A 26,430-nucleotide genomic window follows, 5' to 3' on the forward strand; every position below is an offset into this window, starting at 1 on the left:
CCCAAATACTTCAGAATGCATGCTTATTTCCTTGGATCCCAGACCCATTTCCAACACAGCTAGAAAGGAGATCATGAACTGGAGGATGAGATCTTACAGTGTGTGGTGGGGGAGGGGCGTCCTAGACTCTGTGACATGGGAACAGGGGATGATCGGGCATTAGTGGGTGGGGGGGGAGAGCACAAGAGAGGGCAACAAATGAGAACCAAGTAATGACACAGCTGTATGGAAACACAGGAACAAACTCTGCCATTTGCATGCTAAGTTAAAACAATTACCTTTAAAGGTAATTCTTTTTCTGGCTAGGTATCCAATTTAAGTTAGTGATAATTCATTTTTGTCTTTCTGATTTTTCTTTTCTTTTTTTTTTTTTTTTTTTTTTTTTTTGGTTTTTCGAGACAGGGTTTCTCTGCAGCTTTTTTAGAGCCTGTCCTGGAACTAGCTCTTGTAGACCAGGCTGGCCTCGAACTCACAGAGATCCGCCTGCCTCTGCCTCCTGAGTGCTGGGATTAAAGGCGTGTGCCACCACCGCCCGGCTGATTTTTCTACTTCTAACAAGGAAAGAAAAAGAAGAGAAGGTCCCTACTGGGAATCTAAAGCTATATTTTCCCCAGACGTCTAGCTAACCAGTTAAAATATCACTAGGTTTATTCAGAGGCCTCAAGAGTTAAAGGGAATAACTTCCTGCCTCAGTTAACTTCTTGTCAGCTTGACACAGATAGTTACCTGAGAAGAGGAAGCTCAACTAAGAAGCGTGTTTATGGGGCATTTTCAGGATTAACGATTGATGGGGGAGAGCCCAGCCCATAGGGGACAGTACCACCTCCAGGTAACTGTTCTGACTTCTCTTCATAAGGGACTACAATCATAAGCTGAAACAAACCCTTCCTTTATGATTTCAGTCAGGGGTTTCCCACGGCAATCAACACCTATCGTAACCCAAACAGGAAATAACCTACCTTGGATCCATGAAGATACTGGGGTTGTGCATTGGGCTGTTTGTCTCGCTGAAATTCCTGAGAAAATGGCAATACTGTCCGAACAAATCTAAACGAGAAAGATTACAACGGAAAATAAGGAAAACAAAATTTAATAGCAATTCTTTAGCTTCCAGGGCTTCCGATTATATACCTAAAATCTTTTTCCCAGTTAGACGATAACATCAAATACGATAATCCTAGTGAATTAAAACCCCAAGGGTGAAGTATATTTAAGTCCTCTAAAATACCACAGATAAATAATAGTAAATGCAATCTCATGAGCTAGAGCGGAAACATCAGTTGTCCTCCTTTATAAACAGTCTTCAGGTTCATGAAGATTCTGGCCTCCTAGCATCCTGAGTCTAACGCAGTCCTTGACAACTGGTAACAAACACATCCTTGTCTTTGCTGCGTTCTAGAAACCGGGTGAGGACAGTGTGAGGTGTGACATCGCAGGTACTCAGAGCACTAGTCTTGAGCTAAGAAGCCAACTAAAGGATTTTTTACACAATTCAGTCAAAGGTCTGCATCTTGATAATGTATCTAGGCCATTTAAAACCAGATGAAATTCCAAGCAGAAACTTTCAAATTAAAGTTGAAACGTGGGGCTGGAGGTAAGATAGCTAAGCAGTCAAGAGCACCAGCTGCTCTTCCAGAGTTTGGCTTCGGTTCCCAGTACCCATACGGTGGCTCGCGGTTCTCTGTAACTTCGGTTCCAAGGAACCCAATGCCCTCTTCAGATCTTACATGGATGAACGAGGCACACAGGTGGCCCCAACATATACATACAGGCAAATACTCATACACATAAAAAAATACATACACAGGTTTGCTGATTAAGTCTACGAACTTTGAGAACTCACACGATACTATATAATAAATTTAAAAGAAAGAGAACTTTTCCATAGTTAGCGCACAAAGCACGTGTGCCTGAGACTAGGAGCCTGCAAGGCCAAGGCTTTCACAGACAGAATGCAGTTTAGAGGGCCAGATTCTTACCCATTGTCAGACCCTAGTAACTGTGGGCTGCAAAAGCTTCTCAATGAGTATTCAGAAGAAATATACTTTTTATTTTTGCTTTTTGATATTTCAAAGCAGGGTTTCTCTGTGTAACACTGGCTATTCTGGAACTCGCTTTGTAGACCAGACTAGCCTCAATCTCACAGAGATCTGTCTGCCTCTGCCTCTCGCACGCTGGGGTTAAAGGCGTGCACCACGGCCGCCCAGCAGAAAAATACTTTCTGTGTGTATCTTTCAAAAGGATAGTGTATCACTGTGCTGATGGATGCAGGGATCAGGAAAGTCCCACATGCTCTCAGGCACTGTTGTCCCCAGTCAAGGGCACTGTTAGGACATGCTTAAGGAACCTTGCTTGAGGTAGTATGTTCCTGGGGGTGGGGTTTTGATGTTGCAAAGTCTCTCACAATCCCCCACTGTGCTCTGTCTCACGCTTCAAGACATGAGTCCTCAGCTTGCTGTTCCAGCTGCCAGGCCCATTGGCTGGCACGCTCTCCCACTCTGATGGTGATGGACTCGACCCTCTGCAACTAGAAGCCCTGATGAAACCTTTTTTCTTGAAGTCGCCTTGGTCATGGTGTCTTACCACAGCAAGAGAAGCATAAGCAATGTGCCCGGCATACATGAAACTCAACTTGCCCATGTCTACGGATATCTACATGCCTTCAGTTGCCTCTGTTTTTGTGCCTATGTACACCTGTGTGTATACAGGGAGCCTCTGCAGGCACCAGAGGTCACACATATGTTCTAGGAAGAGCACGGCTGTTCACACAGTAGGGATAGATCCCATGTGTAGGACTGTCCCATACCACCATCCTCCACCTGTAATGAAGCTGGGGCGGGAGAAGGCAGAGGAGAGATAAATCTTAGCTCCAGTCACTGAAGGAGGGCAAACATCAACAGGACATACATTGTTTGTTACACAAGGTTTCTTTCTGTGTTTACCTACAGCCTGATTTGCTTTCCCAAAGAATAAGCGGCTGGTCAGATTTCGACCAGGCAGGCCCTAACTGCGCTTGTCTAGTATGAAGATCGGCCACAAAACATGGGATGGACCAGAGAGTAGAAGTGCTTACTGCCATACCTGATCCACAGGACCATGTTGGTGGGGAGAGAACATACTCCTGTAAACCGTTCTCTGACCGCCAGGAGCATGTCATGGAACACATGTACTTAAATACACCCCACAAATAAATACATGAATGCATAAAAACAGCAAAAAATTAAAATGTTCAAAATAATGTCATTAGTGAAACATTAAATATGACACATAATACATGCATTTCTTTCTTTTTCTTTTTAGTTTTTTTTTTCTTCTCAAGACAGGTTTTCTCTGTGTAACAGTCCTGGCTGTTTTGAAACTGGCTTGAGATTCTGGCCTTCAACTCAGAGATCCGCCTGCCTCTGCCTCTTGAGTGCTGGGATTAGAGGTGTGCGCCACCACTGCCCAGTTTATTCTATAATTCTAGTATGCAGCATGCATACATAATACAGTGTATTATATCTATGACCACATTGGCACTGCTATCTCTGCGCTTGTGTTTTATGAACTAACTTTCCCCTTCACTGCAGGTCACATTTTTCTGACATTGGGCATAGCTAATTCCAGCATGGATGCTCGACACTGTGGTATCTTTTTACTGGACAGCGGAGAAACTTGGGAGCAACCACCTTCATCAGTCACAGAAGTGAAATGGGCCAATGGTGAGACTCATTATCTTGAGGGCCTACCCTGTTGCTGGTAGTCTTCTGGCAAAGAGACCACACTGGTCCTGAGGAAATTCCATTCTGCTGACCAACGTGGACATTAAATACTGTTCTTATCAACCGCTCTACCACCAAATTGGCTACTTCATTCTCGTTAACGCAACAGAAATGGAGTGGGAAGGAGGCATTTAACTGACCCACACTCTCACAGCCCACAGCATTTCAGACAGAAACATGAGAAGCAGAATCGCCCGCCACATGCTGACGTCGGGGAGACGTAAAAGCGGGTGGTGCAGTTCCTGCAGCCGTTTCCAATGCACGTGAGATTATGTCTACGCTCACAACTAAGCATGGAGGTGGAGCCTTGGCTGTCTTGCCTCAGGCTCCAGCCTTTCACCGGTCAATCTATTTCCAGATGCAAAGCCACGACTATCTGCCCAAGTGCTGGCCCAAGGCTGTGAACAGAAGAAACAGGGAGGCTCAAGAGTCCAGAACACAAGGGAAGGAGGAGGGAGAGAGTGTACGGGGACATCTATGGAGGTCAGTGCCGAAGATCGGCCATTGTAGACGCATCTGGAGAGAGGGCTGTGCAGAAAAGTCTGTGAGGTTGGACATGCTTACCGGTTGGTGGAGCCATTATAGCAGTAGTTGGGCAAGAAGTCATAGTTCAGCTCCCAGAAGACATGGAGGGTAATCCTTCCGTAAGGCGCAGACACATTGTGGTTGGCTTCCCGGAACATGGCGTCAAAGCTGTCCAGTGTGAGGTACTTGCTCATCAGCTTGTGTGTCATGCGATTGATTTCTAAGAGGCCATCCAGCTCCTACAGAAGCACAGGAACGGGAGGTGAGCACAGAGACGGGCCACCCGGGGAGGAGGCATTTGCCTGCCGTCTGCGATTCCCCACCTGGGACGTCTCACATGTGAAAGGTTGCACTGAGGTGGCTACCAACATGTGAGCCGCAACTATATGAGACACGGCTGCGGTAGGTTACCAGAAATGGCTCCTCAACTTGACACCGGCCCCCCCACTTCTACAGTCACACCCACCGTGCCCAGGTTTTTTCTGCTCTCTGGTCACCTGAACATGTTCACCAGAGTCCTCAAGCCACCACCGACCTTCGGCAAAGGCAATCTGGACAAATCACTACCTAACACTCCTAATTCTCAATGTACCATCTAAGCCCGAGGCCCTGTCTCTGCCACCGGCACAGTCCAGCTGGTACTGGCCACTTTGGGTCAGTTTTCCCAACTGATAGGCTTACATAGACACTTTTTGATTTACAGTGGACATACACCCTGATAAAGCAATTGTAAGCAGACATATCAGTAGGTGGTGAGAGAATTTACAATACTTAACCTTTTGAACATCATCATTGCTTAGGCCAGTGTATCTTCAATATGCCAAAATGTTTACATTAGCGCATAACTGGACAAAACCATCTAATACAATGCTTGATAATAAAATATATTCAAACACTTTCTTTTAATCTATCCAGGAGTTTATAGGTTTCAGTCCTGGTCCCCAATAGGTCTAATTTATTCAAGATCACGATTATTCCCTTCTAAGCTAATATGAATTACAAATACTAAGAGTAGGTAATAAAATGATACCCGACACAGTCAAAGGTCAATTAATTCCCATCTTTTGTTGTCTACACAAGAATGGACCTACTATTAGCTCAACTTTATCAACAGAGAGGAAAACAAATTAGTTCTAGTACTTACGACCACTGATGTCAAATCTTCACTTTCAAACCGTCCAATTGCCAGTTCTAGAGATTTATACATGGCCGCTGAGACACGCTGCGTAATCAGACGATTGAGATCAATGGATCTTCCGAGCAGCTGGAGGAAGAGAGAGGGTGAGAGAGATCACGGTAAAGAATAAACACAGCCTGGCGGGATGGGTCAGTAGGTAAAGGCACCAATGGCCACACCTGGCCTCTTGTTCAGTTCCTGGAATCTAAATAATAGAAAGAAGGAAAAGGCTCATGCAGATTGTCCTCTGACCCCTACACACACACCACAATGCCCTCCCCAAATACAAAGGTCTTATAAACAACAACAACAACAAAACAAATAAACATCAGCCATAAAACACCCAAGACAAAAATAAAAAAAATTGTGTGTGCACATATATGTGCGTGCTCTTGAGGCATATGGCTCCCTGTGAGTTCAAGGTCAGTCTGGTTTATAGAGTAAGTTCCGGGGCAGACAGGGCTGTTACACAAAGAAACATAGGCACACATGTGTGCACACATATATATACATATATACACACATACACACACAATACACACATAGACACAGCACACACATGCGCGCGCACACACACATAGATACACACACACACACACGCCTATCTTTTTGTCTTTGTTTTTGTTTTCTCAAGGCAGGGTTCTTCAGTGTAGTCTTGGCTGTCCTGGAGCTCACGCTGTAGACCAGGCTGGCTTCGAACTCAAGAGAGATCTGCCTGCCTCTGCCTCCCGAGTGCAGGGATTAAAGGTGTAAAGTGTTACTTGCCACTACCCGGCAGAGTCCTGTGCTAAAGCACAAGTCTTCTCACCTCTCTCTATTTGTGTACATAGTCTTAATTAAATCTTAATTAAAGTTTCTTATCACAAAATAAATTTCATATTTCCACACGCAAGTATTTCTCGTCCTTCGTTCAGTCAACCACCCCCATGATCTGCTCTTGTCCTCCTTCATGGTGGCTCCTGGTTTGCTTTCCTGTCTCTCTTATACACATATGAAATATAGATTCTGTATATGAAAGAAAACATCTTTTCTTTTTGAGTCTGCCTTATTGAGCTTCTATGATGACTTCCACTTCTGTCCATTTCCCTGTCCATGCCAGGATTCCACTCTCAGTTCAATATATTTCTTATTGTATATGAATTTCATCTTTCCTCCCGTTGACAGACCGATTCTATACCTTGGCTATGGGAACAGTGCCATGATAGACACAGAGGTGCAGGCATCCCTGTGGCCTGCTCATTGAGAGCCCTAGCTTCAGCTTTATTTATTTAAAGATCTGGATTTGGAGCCCTTGGAGAAGGAGCAACTCTTCTAGACGGGGCCTATTTCCTAGAAGCAAACAGGGTTCACAGAGCTGTGATTTCACCCCTGTAGTTCAGGTTGTTCAATATAAAATGTAACCCTTCTATACACAGCATAATAAATAGAAACCTAAATTCTTAGGCTAAGGTGGGAAGGTTGTTTAAGCCCATTAATGTAAGACTACTTGGACACATGAGAAGCCCTCTTTTGAGCTGTTGGTCAGAGTTGTCCAAACAACTCTCAAAACATCGTAAGTAATTACTATTACCCTTACACTTGCTTCCCTATTGCTGAAGACACCCTACATGTCAGACACAAGGCCCAAAGAACCTGAGATGGATCGGACATGAATCCTTTTTCTCTAAGAACTAACTTTCATGCTACCAGAAGATTCCATGTAAGTTTCCAAAGGAGAGAAGCAACCAAGGTCTTACCTACATTTTATACACCTGAAAGCAAGGCACAATAACCCTAAGGGTGCAGCGCTGGCACACAGACATTGGTGGTCACCCACAGCTCTCTAATTGGTCCTAAGACCCATTCCACAAGAGGAAAGTCACACCTGGTACTGGAAACCTAGCCAAACTACCCAGGGCCAGTGAAGTCATGGATCTTGGAGAACCTACAACTGCTAAACTAACATCGTCCCTAACTAATTTCTCTCCCCTTACCAAGAAAACATCTCTTTGCAACAGAGGGAGACCATTACAGAAAAACAGAACCAATCAGAAGACAGAGTTGCGGAGTCTGGCCCCACCCGATGTACCTATAATACAATTCCTGTACCGAAGGCTCACAGGGACCACTGTGGAAGAAGGGTCACAATGATTATCAGAGCCAGGGGTTAGAAGTTTGTGGTGAGATTGTGTCTTCTATAAACGTCAGATGCCTATGAAGTCTCACCAGCACGGATGCCTACAGGTGACTTGAACAAGGATGATATGAACAGACAAGCTAACATGGATGGGGGGATACTCAGGAGGCTTGAACCGTAGACAACCAAGGAATGCTGAGAATGGAAGAGATGGTGTTCCCATGGAAGAGCATACTATGGTGGGTTATCGGATATCAAATGGTCAGCTTTGAAAATATACACATATATGAGTAACAAACATATAGAAACTGAGGAGTTTGTAGTTATATATTTAGAAGTGTGTGTGTGTGTGTGTGTGTGTGTGTGTGTGTGTGTGTGTGAAACAAGAAAAAGAGGAAATGAATTTGAAAGAGTAATGGGAGGGGCTGTTTGAGAGGCTTCGGAAAGAGGAAAAAGAAGGGAAGGAATTGATGTAATTACATTATCATCTTGGTAGTTAGGATAATAATGGTCCCTATGGGTTCATATGCTTGAATACTTGGTTCCGGGCTGGAGGAACTGTTTGGGAAGGATTGGGTATGGCTTTGTTAGAAGATGTGTGTCACCAGGGGAAGGCTCTGAGGTTTCAAAAAGACTTGCGCTTCCAAAGGGAGTCACTCTCCCTCTGCCTTGTGGTTGTGTCTCCAGATGATGTGGGCTCTCAGTTGTGACTCCACTGTCATGCCTACCACTGTGTTCCCCACCGTGATGGCCATCAACTCTAAACCTCTGAAACCGTAAGCCCTAAATAAATGCTCTCTTCTGTATGTTATCTTGGCTCCTTATCACAGCAATAGCAAAGCAATTAAGACATAATCACAACAACGACAACAATAACAACAACAACAAGACTAGCCTGGGCAACACATTGGTGAGGGGGAAGGAAAAACAAAGCAAAACACCTTAATACTTTATTAGACCATTCATACGTCATGCTACTTATAAAAGTCTTGCTGGCTCTAAAAAGCCGATTGATTTCACTTCACACTTCACATTTCAGTAGGGTCAATGGCTCACCTGCACGTGTCTCTGCTTCAACAGCGTCTCGTAGCGGTTGGACGGCGGCAGGTGGATCGTGGCGCCCTGGTTTTTGCATTCTGATCGTAACCGTTTGTCGAGAAGCAAACTGGTGCAGGGGAGAGGGTATTTGTCACACACTGGATTTATTTAACAGGACTATCGGATCAAATCAGGATTCTGCACGAGGACCACACATCACACGCTTACCTTCCTGCCATAACCTTGTAATATGCAAATATCTGGTCTGCCAGTTTGTAAACAAATTGGTCAAAACAAAGATTCACCTGGCAAAAAAGCAAACTGCGTTGAGTTCAACTCCTGACACCAAGTTCATATAATAACTCAAAAACAAACGCTTCTGCTTTCCTTTGCTTATTTTGCGTTGTTTTCAGAAACAGTTGATTCATTATGTAGCTCATGCTAACTCCGATCCTCAAGGCTCAGGTTCCTGGAATTACAGGCGCCTGGAATTACAGGCACCACGTGCACCATAGCTAGCTCCAAACCCTTGCTTCAACACAAGTTGAGGCTCTTATTAGAAAAGAAAAAGTATTGATGATCTTGTTGTCTAACATGGCACATAGAGTGTGTTGGGGTGACCACCATGCCGGCATCAAAAGTTAGATTAGAACGCCATTGAGGAAAAGCAGACATGGTAGCACATTTCTGTCATAGCGCCTACGAAGCTGAAGGAAGAGGATCAGAAGTTCAAGGTTGGGGGGATATGCTTAAAGCACATGATACACTTGAGAAAATTATCCTTGTGGAAGTACCTCAACATGCAGTGTAGTGCGCCAACAAAACTGCTTACAAAAGGAGGAGGAAGAGGAGGAGGAAGAAGAAGGAGGAAGGAAGAGGAGGAGGAAGAAGAAGAGGAGGAAGAGGAGGAAGGAGGAAGAGATGAGGAGAAGAGGAGGAGGAGGAAGAAGAGGAGGAGGAGGAAGAAGAGGAAGAGGAGGAAGAGATTAAAAAATCAGGCAAGTGGTGGTGTATGCCTGTAAACCCTGCACACAGAAGCAGGGGCAGGCAGATCTATGAGTTTTACGCCAGCCTGATTTACAGAGTTCAAGGAAGAATAAAAGTTCACTGCTAGCCGAAGCTACATAGGGATTTCGAGAGCAGTGTAAGTTATAGAAGACCCTATCTCCAAACGACAAACAACCAAACAAGAAGCTTACAGGGAGAGCATAAAACTCATTCTCTCAAATTCAAAGGAACAGGAAAAAGTCCCCAAGCCATCTGCTCGAGGGGAGGTAATGCACACCACGGCTAAGTCATTGCACTTATGAATGTATCCGGCCCTGGAACCCAGGGTCTCACTTAAACACGGGCATGGCACCATTCTTCAGAACCATGAAGAGAACGTGTGTGCTCTGAGAGGCAGGGAGGCGCAGGACCTGCAGACAGAACCAGGAGCGTGAGTCTGTGTCCCCGCATCCTGCACTGCCTGGACATCAGGACATCATCCCTGAGGAAACACTAAGATGTTGTCTGGGAGGAGGTGGAGCTGCCCGGGTACAGGAAGTGATCTCTTGAGGTTAAGTCCTCTTACTTCTTAAGCGAAAGAAAGACACAGCCGCTTGGTTGCATGTGCGTGCCAACCTAAAAATTTCACCGTGAGCACGCGCCCTTAAAAAAATAACCCAATACAGTCAGAATTACTCATGTAATCCCAGTACTGAGAAAGCTGAGGCAGGAAGATTGTCATGAGTCTGTGGACAGCCTGGGCTACGGAGAGCAGCGTGTGTGTGTTGTGGGTGGGGGAGCACACAAGCATGCACCAGTTCAGTGTGAATAAAAAAGTGTGCATACCAGGAAGTTCAGCAAAGTACTATTTTATTGTCTCTAAATTTTAAAAACCTAATGAAATTTAAAAGAAAGTGGGGGCTGGTTCAAATGAACGGAGCATCCCGCCAAGCAACAGATATGGATACAGAAGTTGCTTATTGTGTAGTGGAAAAGCACACCCTTCCGGTGTATAAACAGAGAAGGCGAAGTCAGAAAGGCTCATACCAGAAAGCGCATTTCACCGCTTAACACTCTCTACATTTAGAGAGAGTTTAGCTTTTGAATACCCAAGATAAAGAGTAAAATTTAAGAGGTAGCTAAAAAAAGCCACTAAGGCTGCGGATCCCTTACCTCCGCCTCGATTTCGTCATAGAGAAACTGCTTGTTGAACCTGGTGAGCGCGTAGTGGGCGCTGTCATTGTACAGATCCAGGGAGTAGAGGACATACCTGCAGAGGATGGACACCGGTCACTCCCTAGCCGGCGACCTGTGACCCTCGCAGTCCCTAACCCGGGGAAATTTAACTGCCATACAAAGAAACTGATTTCTTGCTTTTCACGGCACATGGTATTCCTGCACAAAGCTGAACCTTAAGGGGTTACTGCGCATCACCGGGTCATAAAAAGCGAGGCACCTTTTCCTATATGAAGGATACACAAAGACTATGCAGATGAAGGACCTCCATGACTTTACCGTCTTCATGACGTGGCCTAAGTGTCTATTGGTATCAGTACTCAGTGTTTTTCTTTCTGTCTTAATCCTGAGTTAACACGTGCAGATAGATAACAGGCGCACGGCGCGAAGGCTACTCACTCCATCATGGACGCCTCCTTGGTCTCGAGAATGTGGTCAGTCAGAATCCAGGGCATAGACATCTCGATGGGGAACTGGATCCTCCTGCCCATGGTCAGCTCCAGGAAGAACTCTCGGAACCACAGCTGGGAGAGGTCGCAGCACTGCTGCAGGGTTTCTTGAGGGGTTCAAATGACACCAGGTTATTGTCCGTGGGCAGAAAATGACTTTGTAGTCCAGAGGAAACGAGAGGGGTTTTACACAGGATGTGGCTCCTCTATGCTTAGCTCCCAGCCATGCAGCATGGATGCAAGCAGGAAGGGGTCACCGGACACGTCATATGAGACACAAGACTAACAAGACTAACTTTAGGACAGTGAGGACCCTACACCTTCAGGGCAGCCAGTGTCGCCCTGCCATCAGGGACCTCAGGGACCCTTCCCGGCAGGATCTGGGGGACGGTGTCCTTTTGAAAAGGAGAAGTGAAAACAGGACCCCAGGTTTCATATCCCTCATCTGAAAACCGGAAATCCCAAATGCTCCAAAGTCTCAGAATTCTTAAGAGTACGATGTGGTGTCCTGAGCAAAACATCCCATACCGCTTCTCGTGCGGTGGGAAGAAATCCAAACGTAGACACAGAGACTATGATAAGGTATGACTGTGTCTAGTGGCGGGGTCACATTCTGAGATGGTGGGACAGTCAGAGCTGGCTCAGATGCTGACCAATTAAAACGACTGTGACATCAGCATGCATCCTCTGGAACTGGCGGTAATGTGGCCATGCAGCGTATAACAGTCCAATCTTCAGACTGTGTGCGTAAGGTGCAAAAAAAATAAGAAACTACTTATACACGGATCCCATCCCCCAAATCTGTCATTACAGAAGCATTTCTGGTCCCAACCATTTCAGATGAAGGATACTCAACCTGTATGTCCCTTTCTGTAGGACAAACACCAGTGTCTAGGATGTAAGATTACATGCACATTTGGGAGAGGTTTAACCGATACAAAACTAGAAACAGATCTAAAAACAATTAAGATTTGTTATGTTCTCGGAGCTCACAGGAACAGTGTTATTCTTTACTGCCTGTAGCACCCAGGCAAGGCACAGAGATCTCCTGCTCTAAGCAGAAGATGTGAACGGTGTGATGAGGCCACAGGCAGATGCCGAGGATAGAAAGCACCCACCAGTGCCAGGTCAAAGTGGCAGGTTGTCACCAAAATGGTCACTTGTCTGTCTCCGAGCATTCCTGCTACCTGGGCAGTGGGGGCCAGAGGGGCCATTTCTTCTACTCTTCAATGCCTGGATCTCGATCCAGGTAAGAGATTACAGCTCCCTTTTTTGTCATCCTGATTTTGTGTTCACTCGGCAGGGCCAACCAAAGCCCTGTGGTCCTTGTCCTGCTAAGTTTAGGCCATGTCTTACAGAGGCCATGGCAGAGGCTGGGGAAGGCAAGGGACCCAGGGGATCTCCAGGATATCTGGCCACCACCACAAAGGTGAGGACGTGGCACCATGTGAGTGCATGAAGAGATGGGCAGGAAGGTGGTAAGGTAGGCAGAAGCGTCCCGGGTGGTGTTAGCAGTGTTAGAGCATGCCAGGCCGGACTCTGGTCAGCACTGTCTCTTACCACTGAAATTTATCAAGTGTGTGTAGAAGAAGGACTCTCGATGGAACTTTTCTATGTCCAATATGGTGGGCCCCTCAAGGCTACTTCTCAAGGTTTTCTTGGCACCACTTTTGTCTGCAATGAGGGACTCTAGCATGGTTCTCACCATGTAAAGCTGTGTTATCCAAGGAGGTATTTGTAGGGGAAAAAATATAAACGGTGCATTAGTCACAACAAACGGGAAAACTCTACAGAAGAAGACCTGCTCCGCTACACCTTGGCTGAATCCCATGCCCGCAATCAGCCTGCCAGAGAGAGGCTGTCCGGAGGGCCTGGGACTCCGCAGAGCCAAGATGCCGCTTCCTGGGACGAACTCTGTGTAGAGGAGCAGCTCGCCTCTGTGCCATAAGCATCAACAAGAAAAACAAAGGATGTCTTACCACCAAAGGTTAAGAGAGGTGGATAGGTGTACGACTGCCTCAGAAACGCGTTTACCACATGCAAGAGCCTTTCCATGCCCAGAGACTTGAGCTGCCTCTGCAGCTCGGCAGAGCTCAAGGACTCGGCCATAGTGCGTACCAGGAAGAGCTAGACACGGACAGACGGGGAAGGAGAAGCGGGAGAGAGCCGTTAGTCACGCGATGCACAGGTCTGGTGTGGTGGGGGCGAGGGGGACACAGGGACAGGCAAATGGATGGAAGAGCGGAGGGCGGTGGATGCCTCACACGGACCCCCAAGAGTGGCCGAGAGCCTTGCTCCTGATCGGCAAGCGGTTACACACAGACCCAGCCATGTGTTTTGCTGGTACCTTTCTACAGGAGTGATAGAGATATGAAGCCTCTAAGAAACGTGACAGGAGGGGACAGGTTCCAAAGCAGAGAGGAGCATCTAGAACCAAGTGAGTCAGTGAGAAGCCCCTCAAGGATGGCTTACATACACCGGAAGGAAGGGCAGCAAGGGCGGCTTTTAGACCATGACATACGAGAGCGACGTTTCATTTTTTAGGAACACTCCATTTATAGATTTAACACGGAAATTACAGTCACACGTTTAAACATCGAGAGAGAAACAGAGGCGTGCGGGCATATGCCTGTAGTTCTGGGAGGCCGAAACATGAGAACTGCTAAGTTGGACGCTAACCCTGAGCGATACAGTGAGTACCGGGCCAGCCGAGGCTAAACCTCTTTCTGTAAAAATACTGAGGTGGTATGGGTGTGGAGGAGCACCCTATAATCCCAGCACTGAGGAGGTGGAGGTAGTAAGATTGGAAGTTGGAGGCCAGCCTAGGCTGCAAGACCCTGTCTCCAAAAAGCAAAAAGGAAACACGATATAAATATGGAATGTAGGCAAATATTTCACAGACAGAAGTAGAAATAGCATCCTATGACTTGTGCAGTTAAATGCAGAAACCAGATACTCCCAGGAATGTCTGAGTCAAGGTTTTAGATTTACTTGGGCAAGGAACAGAAGAGAAGAAAAGCCTCAGGCAGAGCAGGATTTGCCTGCGCAGACAAAGGCACCACTATGTCAGTCCTGCCCCATCTGCACTGCCACCCCCGCCCCCAGTTCCGTTCTAGGACAAAGATGACGAGAACCTGTGTGCTGGAGGGTCCTACAGCACGCCGTGGCACCTTGATGTCAAAGCCACTCTTAGGGTCCTTCTCGCCCCGGAGAGCTGGGTCGTTGAAGGGTTCGTGCCCAGTCTCCCAGTCACACACAGTCTTCCTGATGGCCTGCAGAACACTAAACGGCCCATCAAGGCATCAGACGGGGATCTCTGATCTCTGCAATCACAGCACCACTTTACCTAACCACCAACGCACAGAGGACTCTCTGGCTGCCGTAACACGGCAAGAGTCTATTCATATGAAACTTACAAACAACAAACAAACAAACAAAAAAAGGTTGCATTCTTTAAAGTGATACTAGTCCCAAAAGACGTAGTTTGCACCAATAAGCCAGGAAACAAGGTTTAACTTCGTGAACATGAACCAGGCAGCCAAGTCAGGGCAGGGAGAACAGAGGCTCTCAGCAGTGTTCTGCCTGGCTGCGGACAATCGCTCCTGCACACCAGCAGGAACTGAACTCATCACATAACTCAGGAGAAGAGATATGTGTCTCGACTCCCTGGAAATGTAACCCCAATTGCTAACAAGCTGTACTGTTAGGGTGGGGTACAAGAACTAGAGATGTCTTATGTTGACTCTGGTCACTTCATGTGGAAAGTTCTGGATAAAACTCCACGGCTGAGCGGTACTGGAGCAAGCATTTAATTCCAGCACTTGGGAGGCAGAAGCAGGCAGGTCTGAGTTCAGGGCCAGCCTGGTCTACATCATGAATTTCAGGCCAGCCAGGGCTACACAGAGAAACCCTCCTTTAAAAGTGGCTGGCGGAACAGATCTGGCTTTTGTCAAGAGCAGGCACTGCTATATCCAATGTGCCTTCAACAAAATCGTTACCTGAAAGACTGGAACAAGGGTTTTGGATTTCACATTTCTTTGGGGTTGGGACGATATGAATATAAGTAAATTTTCTTGGGGGGATAAGATATAAGTCTAAATAGGATACGAATTTGCTTTAAATATAAGTCACACACATAGTCATATGACAAATTTATATGTTATTTTAAGTATTTTTGGATATAAAATTATCTAATTCAGGATGCAGGTTTCTATTGTGGCATCATATTGTCACTGAAAATGTTCTGCGTCTTTAAGACTCAGCGGCAGAGTATGCCTACTGTGTGCAAGGACCCGTGTTGAGTCCTTAACACCACACACACGTGCAGATCTACAGCTGTGAGCACAAGCTCTCTCTTGCTCTGACTTTGCGGGCATCTTAGATTTTAGACTTTTATAATTAGAATGCACACGCAGTATAGAATTTTCTTAATTCTAAAAACCATATTATCTCAGGTAACTCTAAAGTGAAACACTATATATTCCTGAACTCTGGTAGGTTTCGTTTATACACGTTTCTTTGAAAGTCAACATATATATATATATATATATATATATATATATATATATATATAAAAATATAAAATTAAAATAAACTTACATTAAAATAAAGCTTACATTAAAAACTCTCACAGTCTCTCAGATTTATCATATCTAGGTCATTTTTTTTTTTTGCCAGACTTATAGGGTAGTCTAAAAGAAAACTGCCAAAGATGACATATTTGGGAGAGGGAGAGCAGAATGTGGGGCCTTATATCCCAGAACACCTGGTGGCTGGACGATTCTCTTAACTCTGGGTCTCTAAACCCTCCCCCCCCACCCCGAATACTCAGCAGGTAACTGATGACTGCTGTTCAGGTCACTAATTGGACCCCCGCATTCTATGTAGACTCAATTCATCAGAAACAAAAGAGAAATATCCTGAGCCTACTTAAGAAAGCAGACATGCCTTCCGTCTGAACCTAAGCTCCCTCCGTGGCCTTGGGGCTGTGCGGAGGATGAGGGAGGCTGACCTCTGGATGACGTTCTTCTTCTTCTTGATGGCCTGTCTCAGCGGCTCTCTGAGGGTCACCTGGGAAAAGTCTTGCAGTGCAGCGTAGACAGTGTGCCTGATGGCGTGATTGAATACGCTCTCCATCCTGCCCATCAGCACCTGCAGGCCTTTGATCATGGCGATCACCTGTAAGGACACAGCTTTCAGTGGCTGAAGGGGGGGCAGGGGACACTCCTGCACTGCCTGGGAAGTCTCCTTCTCACTCACAGATCTTCCTTGGCTCCCGTCCTTGCCAGTGCCAGGCTACCCTGGTCCCATCACCTTCTGCCCCACAGCAGAAGACTCCGTATGCTCTGTGCCTACCTGGAACTGACCTCACCTCATCCCACCGTGAGTACCCTGAGGGCAGCCGCATCTGATTCAAGAACGACCTATCCGTCATGTCCATCCCTGATGGATTCAAATGCAGAAGTACACACTCAAAAGGCAAATGCGAACGTGACTCAGAAAGGAAAATGCGAACGTGACTCAGAAAGGAAAAAGAAGTCGCAAGAGTTTGTATATTAAATCCCACTTGCTGAATAACAATGGGACATGAACTTAATACACGTGGAAAGGGTCTAGAATTAAATTTCTAACTATGTAACAGTTCCATTGATGCTACATATTTCCATGAAGTCACATGAAAGGGTTGCCATGTGAGGCGGGGTGGGGAGAGAAACTTTTACTTTAAAAAAAGTGCATAGGCCAGGGGCTGGAGAGATGGCTCAGCAGTTTTCCAGAGGACCTGGCAACCACATAGTGACAGCCAACCATCTATAACTCCAGTTCCAAGTCCAATGTCTTCTTCTTGCCTCCACTGGCAAGAGGGACACCATTGGTATACAGACACCCATACACGTAAAATAAAATAAGGAAAATAAACTACACGACAACTGGATAAGAACGAAAGCACCACGTGTTTAGACTCAAGGAGGCAAAAGAGGGCTGAAAGGTGAGGCCAAGCTTTGCATAAATATGTACATTCGAAACGCAAAAACTGGAAGTCATAGCCATGGAATGGTCATCACAGATTCAGACAAAGAATGGCAAAAAAGCGTGCCACTAAAAGTAATGGGAAGGAATGTGTGTGTGTGTGTGTGTGTGTGTGCGCGCGCGCACACATACATACACAAATACAAAACAGAAGAAAATTAATAAGACATCAAAGAAGTCCAATTAATGATCACCAAACTCAAAAGTTGCTTGGTAAACAAATGATAAAAACTGACAGATAACCAGCGGAATTAGCCAAGGAAAAAGAAAAGAAATAAGATATCCATGATTAGATTGAGATTCATTACCATATATAGGTAGTACCAGGAATCTGGAGCAACCACAGAAACCAAGACAGTAAAAGGGAGCGAGAGAGAGAAGAGCCCTAGAGAAAGGAACAGCGGGCACTGTGGAAAAGAAAAGGGGAACAACGGGAGGTGTGGGGGAGTTGAAGATGCTTTAACTTGGGAGGGGAGGGAGAGCAGTACAGAGAGACAGGGGAAAATCACTGATAAGCAACAGTAGAGTGTGTGAAAGGGCCTGTCATTTTATGTTCACATGAAATGTAATAGAAAACAGTATGGTGTATACAGTTAGATACATCTAACACACACACACACACACACACACACACAAACACACACACACACACACATGCTTAAGTGAAATGAAGTAATGTACTTTGGGGTGATAATTCTCCCTGCAAGAGCCATACACAATTAACCTCTTTTTGAGTTGTTGGTCAGGGGATTCCAAGACACACAACACAACAAAACAAAACAAAACAAAAATCAACAACAACAACAAAAAAAACTCCTCAATATAAACTATTGCTTTTGGTTGTCTCCTTCATTTGAAGATATGTTCCCAATTGTTTAAGACATTACATACTTTGGGCATAGGACTTGGAAGAATCAAGAAGAATCTGAGCTGAAACCTGCTCCCTAGAGACTATTTCTCTAAGTACCAGAAGGAGAAAGCCACAGGCTACACCTGCCAGAACAACAGGCAGGCTGGCTGTAGACTTTCTGCTCTCTGTCCCCCAGACCCAATCCCCCAGTCTGTCCCTGTGCTGCAGAGAACCCCAGCTGCAGCCTAACCTCCCTCCCTTAACCTGCTGCATTGTCCCAGACCCCAACTCCAGCAGGTGCCCCTTGCTAACCCCAAGAGCAGTTCCCCCCAGGGCAATAAGTAGACTGAAGACAAACAGACCCAAACCTCTCCTACTGGTCCTAAGATCCAATCCCCCAAGTCTCATCCCCAGCTCTATGGCTGGAAGCCTCCTGAGGTCTCCCTTTCCTCTCCGACCCCGTGCCCCATGGATTACAAAGACCTTCTCTAGCCTTCCTTCCCCAGCTCATCCCAGCTGCCCAGCCTTCCACCCCAGCAGGCATTCTCTGTGAACACGCCAGCTGAACGGGCAAGAAAAATCGGCGACACACAACCACCACAGGCTCCAAAACACCAGGGGAAACAGAAGCCAAGGAACAAACCACCCAGTCAACAAATCCAGAAATCAACACCTCGACCGTTCAATCAACAACAGCCAGGGTAACATGTCTCCAATAGAGCCCAGCTATCCTACCACAGCAGGCATGTATATCCCAGCACACAGAAGCACAAGAAAACAACCTTAAAACCGATGATGTGAAGGTGATAGAAGTCCTTAAAGAAAAAAAAATGAACAGATCAACTGGAAAAATAAACCCCTTAAAGGAAGTCGAGAAAACACAAACAGTGGAAGTAAACAAATAAAACTCTTCAAGACCTGAAAATAGAAATAGAAGCAATAGAGAAAACACAAATGGAGGGAAATCTGGAAATGAAAAATTATAGGAATGCAACAGAACCAACAGAGGCAAGAGCGTAGTATGGAGAGCCGCTTGTTGGTTCCCGGCATAAGAGAATACAAGACATGGAAGAGAGACTCTCAGACACGGAAGACACAATAGAGGAAATAGATACATCGGTCAAAGAAAATGTTAAACACTTTCAACAGAAATCATAGAAGAAAAATTTCCTAACCTAAAGAAGGACATGCCTATAAGGATAGAGAAGCATAGAACACCAAACAGATTAGAGCAGATAAGAATGTGGCCTCCACACCACATAATAATCAAAACACTAAACATGCAGAACAAAAAAAGAATATTAACAGCTGCAAGATAAAAAGATCAAGTAACATATAAAGGCAGACCTATCAGAATTATACCCAATTCTCAATCGAGACACTAAAAGCCAGAAGGTCCCAAAGAGACATTTTGCAGACACCAAGAGACCATAGATGTCAGCCCAGATTACTATACCCAGCAAAACCTTTAATCACCATATATAGAGAAAACAAGATATTCCACGACAAAGTCAAATTTAAACAACATCTACAAATCCAACCCTACAGAAGGAAAACTCCAACCCAAGGAAGGAGGTTAACTACACACATGAAGACACATGGAATAAATAATCTCACACCAGCAAAACCAAAAGAAGGAAAGCACATGCCTGAACACCTGTGCATGCACACCACACCACCACCACCAACAAAACAACAAAATCTAACCATCATTGGTTATTGATAACTCTAAACATCCATGGACTCAATCCCTAATAAGAAGACACACACTAACAGATGGAAAAACAGAATCCATCCTTCTGCTGCATATGAGAAACAAACCTCAATATCAAAGACAGACATTATATCAGAGGAAAAGGTTGGGAAAAGATATTCCAGGCAAAAGGACCTAAGAAGCAAGCTGGTATAGTTCTTTTAATATCTGACAAGACAGACTTCAAACCAAAACTGATCAGAAGAGATAGGGAAGGACACCACATACTCATCAGAGGAAAGATGCACCAAGATAAGATTTCAATGCTGCAAACACAAGAGCTCCCAAGTTTGTACAAGAAACACTACTACAGCTTAAACTACACACTGATCCTCACGTACTGATACCAGGAGACTTCAATGCCCCATTCTCAACAACTGGCAGGTTATCCAGATTAAAAACTAAACAGAGAAATGCTGGAGCTAACAGACATTGTAAACCAAATGGATTTAACAGAAACCTACAGAACATTTCACCCAAACACAAAAGAATATACCTTCTACTCTGTCCCTCTAATAATAGAATATAATAAACTAAATCCTCCCACCAACAATTTATCTTCAGTAGTCAACAAGGTGCCAAAACAGTCCAATGGGAAAAGATTACCTTTCCGCTAAACACGGGGACAGCTGGATATTCATACGCGAAAGAAAAAAAGCTGGGGTTCTTGATAGTAAGAGTTAGCTCAACAAGCTTGGGATGATTATACCCTTGCATATTAAGGACTGCAGCTGGAGAGACGGCTCAGTAGCGATGAGCATATGGAAGTGTTAGCAGAGGACATGTAGTTCCAGCTCCCTGTCGAGCGGCTCACAGTAACTGCAGCTTCAAGGGAGGTAAAGACCTCTCCAGGCTCCACAGACAACCCCCCTACAAAGACACCCGGCATTTACTCGCACAGACATATATATGAATAAAAATGCTAACAGATAGTCAAAAAAGGAAGGTCTACCTGTTGGTCACTAATAAGTTACTTGGTTAACTAAGTAAATCATTAGATAACCTAACCCAGGAATAGACATAAAGAGCATAACATAGCATAATCAAGATGAGCTGGTGAAAAGAACTGAAGGGGAGTTTTAGTGATCATGCCTAAAAGGGGGAACCGGTATCTAGAATATATAAAGAACACTTGCAATTCAATAAATCAGTTTTAAAAATAGGTAAAGAACGTTTACAAAGAACCAATCCGCACAAAACAAAGAGAAGGACAGAAATTCAGCTGACACACCATTTGTGGATTCTGTGATCAGTATAAGTAGAAAACTCCCCCACTCAACAACAAAAACCTATGAATACTTTATTGTAATTAATGAGCTTAGACATGTTAGCAGACAGAAAGAAAAATATTTAAAATTTACATTTTAAATAGTTATTTGGAAACATCAAAAGTGTACCAGCCACAAGAGCCAATATCTAGAAATAAAACAGAAAATAATCTAGAATTTCCAGAGATATATGGTAGAGAGTGAGTGATAGACAGATGTTCTATTAGAAGTTCATCAATGCTCCCTAAAATGACCTTGACATTTATATATATGCTGATGGGAAATTCCAACATATTTCCCTGTGAGCCATAAAAGGCTCACTCTAAGATGTGTATGGCGGGCTGTCTCAGTGGGCAAAAGGGCTCTCCGTGCAGACCCGATTACCTGAGTCCAACCCCAGAACACTGCAAAAATAAGAGCCTCGACACATATGCTGCGGTGCATTCATGCAGACATGTGCACACACATGCACACACACCCCAACCATAAAACTGAATTAAGAAATTTTATCCATTAGAAGAACCAGGAGAAAAAAAAAGAACTTTAAAAAATAAGGAAGGAAGGAGAGAGGGAGGGAGGGAGGGAGGGAAGGAGGGAGGGAGGGAGGGAAGGAGGGAGGGAGGGAGGGAGGGAGGGAGGCAGTTAGTTCAAGACTGTTGAGGACCATAAGTGACATAAAGAATTAGTAGCCATTACAAGTAGAAAACAACCGGAGCCTGCCATGTGGCTCTCTTGTTGGGGTAGAGACCAAATCCCAATTTATTTATCACCTCTCTTTCTACTTTCAAGAAACTATTGTCCACTGGCAAGCACTCACAGGGGGACTGGCAACACCTACCCCTCATTCCCCCCCCCCCCCCCCCACTGCCATCGCTAGGCACCAGCATGAGCAGCAAGCAGTTCAGGGAACAGGAAGCAGGCGTGCTCACCTCCACCAGGGCAAACTTCTCCTCGGTGGTATAGTTATAGCGCGTGGCGCGCTCATACTCCTCAGCATTGTCCGGGCAGTCCTTGTTGGAGTACTTGTCAGTGGGGTGGACCAGCTTCCAGGAGTACTGCAGCAGTCAAAGAGAGGAAAGAACACCTGAGTTTGGACTGATGAGACGGTGGCTGAGGCCACCAAGAGGTGAGCCTTTAAACATACACACTGCTTTCTAAAAGTGTCTTTTACACATGCACACACGCACGCACACCACACTGCTTTCTAAGTGTCTCTTGCACACACACACACAAATGTACGAAAAAACACACACATTGCTTTCTAAAAGTGTCTCTTACATACACACACGCACATGCATACACATGCGCGCATACACAAACACACACTATTGATGTGGGAGAGTCTTCTGTTTGAGTTGATTTCATTGGCTAATAAAGAAACTGCCTGGCCCATTTGATAGACCGCCCCTTAGGTGGGTGGAGTAGACAGAACAGGAAGAGGAAGTGAGGTAGAAGGATCAGTCAGATGCCATGCCTCTCTTAAGTTAGGCAGACCGCCGTGCCTCTCCTCAGAGAGAAGCCAGATGCGATGAAGCCAGCCACCAGGTCAGACATGCTGAATCTTTCCTGGTAAGACAACACTTTGTGGTGTTACACAGATTATTCGATATGGGTTAGTCAAGATGTGAATAAGAGGCTGAAAATAATGGGCCAGGCAGTATTTAAAAGAATACAATTTGTGTGTTGTTATTCCGGGGCATAAGCTAGCAAGCGGCCAGGAGCCAAGCAGGCCTGCCAGCAGCTCTTCACTACACACTATTACCTCCAAAAAACAGCACTCAGTCATATAAGTCAGGCTTAAGAACTAACCCAGGCAAAATGTCCAAGTTGTTGTATGCCGAGTAAGTAAAACTTCAGGTGATTTATTTGTATTTACAACAAAAGTATGCTTTTCAAATGACCATGTATGCTTCCAATTGTATAATGTTTATCTGACTAAAATAGACTTTTAAAGGGAAAGACACATGCAAATTACAGATATTTAAATCTTCATAGCTACCAGAAACATTTTACTAAACCTTAAAGATATTAATGGCTACAACTCCAGAGAGTCAAATGTTGGTCCAAACAGGAGAATGAGAGCCAGGGAGATGGTAAAGGCACTGGTTATCCGGCCTGATGACCAAAATTTGGTGGCTGGCAAATAATCTTGCCATTGCAAGTTGTCCTATAAGGTCTACCTGTGTGCCTTGGCACACTCTCTTCCCCTGCCTCATAGAAACAAACAGGCGCAGAAAGATAAACAATGATCCTGCTGGCCAGCTTTCCGATTTATATCTCAAAAGATGAGACCCTTTATGTGACATGGAGGAAAAGCACCCCTAACCAACAGCTGCTCGAATTTCCAAACACACAGAGAATGCCGTGCCTACCACTTCCATCACGTGTGCGCTCCACTGTGACAGAAGCTGCAGGCCCTGCAGAGCCAGGTCGAAGAGCTTCCGGTACTCAGCATCCGTCTTCTGGGCCTCCTGCCGGCCAGACCCGGTGACCACCTAGGGCACACAGGCAAAGGGATTCAGAGAAAACCTGCCAACCTTCCTTCCTTACTGCCGTGCAACACAACTTTCTGGGTACGACATCCCCCTGCCCCCTCTCTCAGGGGACCTGTGAACATTCGTGAAGGCTGTGTAAAGAGGCCACTAGAGGCCCCGCTTGTCCCCTCAGGTGTGTGAGCAGTTAAAGGCTCGGTAGTACGTAACTATGTGTAAACCATCCATGTTCCTGCAAGTCGCCCCAGTTAAACTCATTAGTTCATGAACTAGACTCCGGTAGAATGGTTTCTTTGGTTTGCCATTAAGGCACTAATTGGGGTGAACAGACATTTGTCTCTTTCTCCTCGAAAAGGTCACGTAGCGTCCAGAAAACCTACTCTAGGAGTCTATTTCAAAGTCACATATGCAAACAAAACAAAACAAAACCCAAAAATCCGACAAAGCAATCAGAGTCTTCTACACAGCTCTGCCAGACTTGAACTCACTGCTGGTCTTTGCCTGCTTCTTCAGCGTTGCGGTAACAGGTCTGCACCACTTTCTGTTCTTGCTCTTGTTTGGGTTTTTGTTGTTGTTGTTGTTAATTGTTTTGATGGCACAGTGCTGGAGATGGGCTTCACGTATACTGGACAAACACTAGTGCTGAGCTCTGAGCTCAGTGCCCTGAACAGGCATTTGTGCAAAAGGCGTGTACAGCTGTCTGATCGATACACGGAAAGATGTTCAACAACACTGGTCGGAGGACAGCTTAAATCCAAATCCATTGACACTAGGCTGAGCTCTGATCTATGTTGCCTCACAACGTTAGAAACTGGTTGTTCAGGCTGTGCCTTACCCTCATAAATCTCATTTTGTAAGTAGCATTGGGCTCTACTTTTGAGCATTTGACACAGTAACAGGTTGACGCAGACATTTGGTAGGCATGGAAGTCTATACAGCCCTGCCTTTACAAGGGACACACACATAAATCACTGATCCCTAAAAGTAAAAAGGGTGTCACCCTATAAACTTATCGAAGTAAATGAAAACCATTTTAATATACAGGCAGATCAAAATCACAGAGGAAAAGCAGATGAGAACCTATCTGACCACACTAGACCGAGACTGAGGAATGAGCTCAACTCCCTCACCTAGATACAGTAAGGAGGTTTGGAATACGGATACCAAACTCCACCAGAGAAACAGTCTGCCCAGACCGTCACTTGACCACCAAGCATGTGTGTGAAGAGATGGACAGAAAGCCCAACTGTCCCAAGGGCTTCCGCTCAGCTTGGTCCCATAGATGACAGTCAACTCATCCACCCATCCACTTATTTGGCTGTGGGACCCCTCATGTGACTCAGTTTCCATCTGGAGTCATTCTGACTTAAAGAAGTCATTTGAGTTCAAGCCTGCCTACTCTGCTTTTTCCAGTAACCTTGAGGCCTGTGAGTAATGTCTGTGTTAACCCATAGAAAGAGCACTTTTTTGCCCAGATGAAAGAGTACATTATTCTATTAAGATCTGCGCTGGTGTCCACCAGCCAGAGGCAGTCCTGGTTAGTGATTAGCAGCTGCTGGCTGCTAACTGAATTCTCGTGTGAGACTATGCACCGACTTGAGCTTCCTCTCAAGGACAGCGCAAGGGGTGGTTTACTGCTCTTTGTTCTGATTTTGCCTGCAATTAGTATATATGCTAGCTGAGAAAAAAAACCAAAAAACTCAGGGCTGTTTGGTATTCACCTTCGGTCCTCCGGGTCTAGCCTGTGTTTTCTCTCAGGTTCTTTTAATCTGCCATTTTCTATAACCTCGCGCCCCCTCCCAGGCACCCCCTGCTGATTCCTGCCATTGGCCACCCAGAGCTGCAACCTGGACCTTCCTGCCCTCTGCTGCTACATCCTCCTTGGTCCTGAACACTGCTTCTAAAGCTGACCGCAACCCCCAGGCTCACTCAGACCTGTGACCCAGCAGCAGCATAACTGCAGAAGTTCCTCCAGCTACCTCCCTCAGGGTTTATGCTGTGTGACTCACTTAGGATAAATGATTCAACTACGCACATCCACAGAGACAAGCATTAGGCTGTCAGCGGAAGGGGAGACCTACCAATGGGCGTGAGATTTCTTCGGGATAATAAGAACGGTACGAAGGGACTTCATGATGGCTGCACAGCTCATCAGATGTAAACCATCTTCCAGTTGTGGAATCTCAACCACTGAATTGTGCAGGAAGTTGCATTATAGCGCCATAAACCTCTCCCTAACTCAACTCCAGGCCCACACTTCCCAAACGGCTCATACTGAGGGATTAGGAGTTAAACGGATCACTGGGAAGCTGATAAAGGTACCCCCGACAGATAGCAAAGGTGGCACACAGCCTGCTTTGCCCTTGCCTTCCTAACTTGAGATAAAGACCTGGCAGCTGGGCCCCCTACAGGCAGACCAGGCTGACAAGTTCAAGGCTAGACCAGAATATATTTACCCAAAGTTGTGAGTGTATCAGTTTCCTTCGATGAAACTGACCAACCCTAAACAGGGGAAGATTCCTTCTCCCCATTCCAACACACCAAGAACCCTCAAAATCTGCACCTCTTAAAGTAAAACCAACTTCAGAGTCCCTCTGCTGCTTTGTAGGGAGTCTTTCCCCCGTGCCTTGTGGGTCTCTCTCTGTGTGTCCCCATCTTTAAAAAAAAGTGTTTTCCATTGGCTGATTATGTCTGAGACATCCCCTGATGCTACCCACTGTGCTGGATTTCCCCCTGCGTTTAATTCTTTAA

General features: G+C 45.5%; 1 protein-coding gene across 1 annotated transcript in view; it reads right to left on the reverse strand.

The window, feature by feature from the left end:
• Cyfip1 (cytoplasmic FMR1 interacting protein 1) overlaps positions 1-26,430 on the reverse strand; it is an 83,824-nt gene that overhangs the window by 12,429 nt on the left and 44,965 nt on the right. Inside the window, exons 12-23 of the mRNA XM_042056073.1 lie at positions 23,560-23,682; positions 22,117-22,242; positions 16,301-16,467; positions 14,424-14,571; positions 12,850-13,003; positions 11,240-11,396; positions 10,778-10,874; positions 8,846-8,922; positions 8,636-8,744; positions 5,431-5,550; positions 4,326-4,525; positions 960-1,047 (exon numbers count right to left, since the gene is read on the reverse strand). Of these exons, the coding sequence (XP_041912007.1) occupies positions 960-1,047; positions 4,326-4,525; positions 5,431-5,550; positions 8,636-8,744; positions 8,846-8,922; positions 10,778-10,874; positions 11,240-11,396; positions 12,850-13,003; positions 14,424-14,571; positions 16,301-16,467; positions 22,117-22,242; positions 23,560-23,682 (1,566 nt within the window). The remainder of the gene's footprint in view (positions 1-959; positions 1,048-4,325; positions 4,526-5,430; positions 5,551-8,635; positions 8,745-8,845; positions 8,923-10,777; positions 10,875-11,239; positions 11,397-12,849; positions 13,004-14,423; positions 14,572-16,300; positions 16,468-22,116; positions 22,243-23,559; positions 23,683-26,430) is intronic.

Source organism: Arvicola amphibius, chromosome 12 (assembly GCF_903992535.2).
Source record: "Arvicola amphibius chromosome 12, mArvAmp1.2, whole genome shotgun sequence".
In the NCBI taxonomy this organism is placed as follows: domain Eukaryota; kingdom Metazoa; phylum Chordata; class Mammalia; order Rodentia; family Cricetidae; genus Arvicola; species Arvicola amphibius.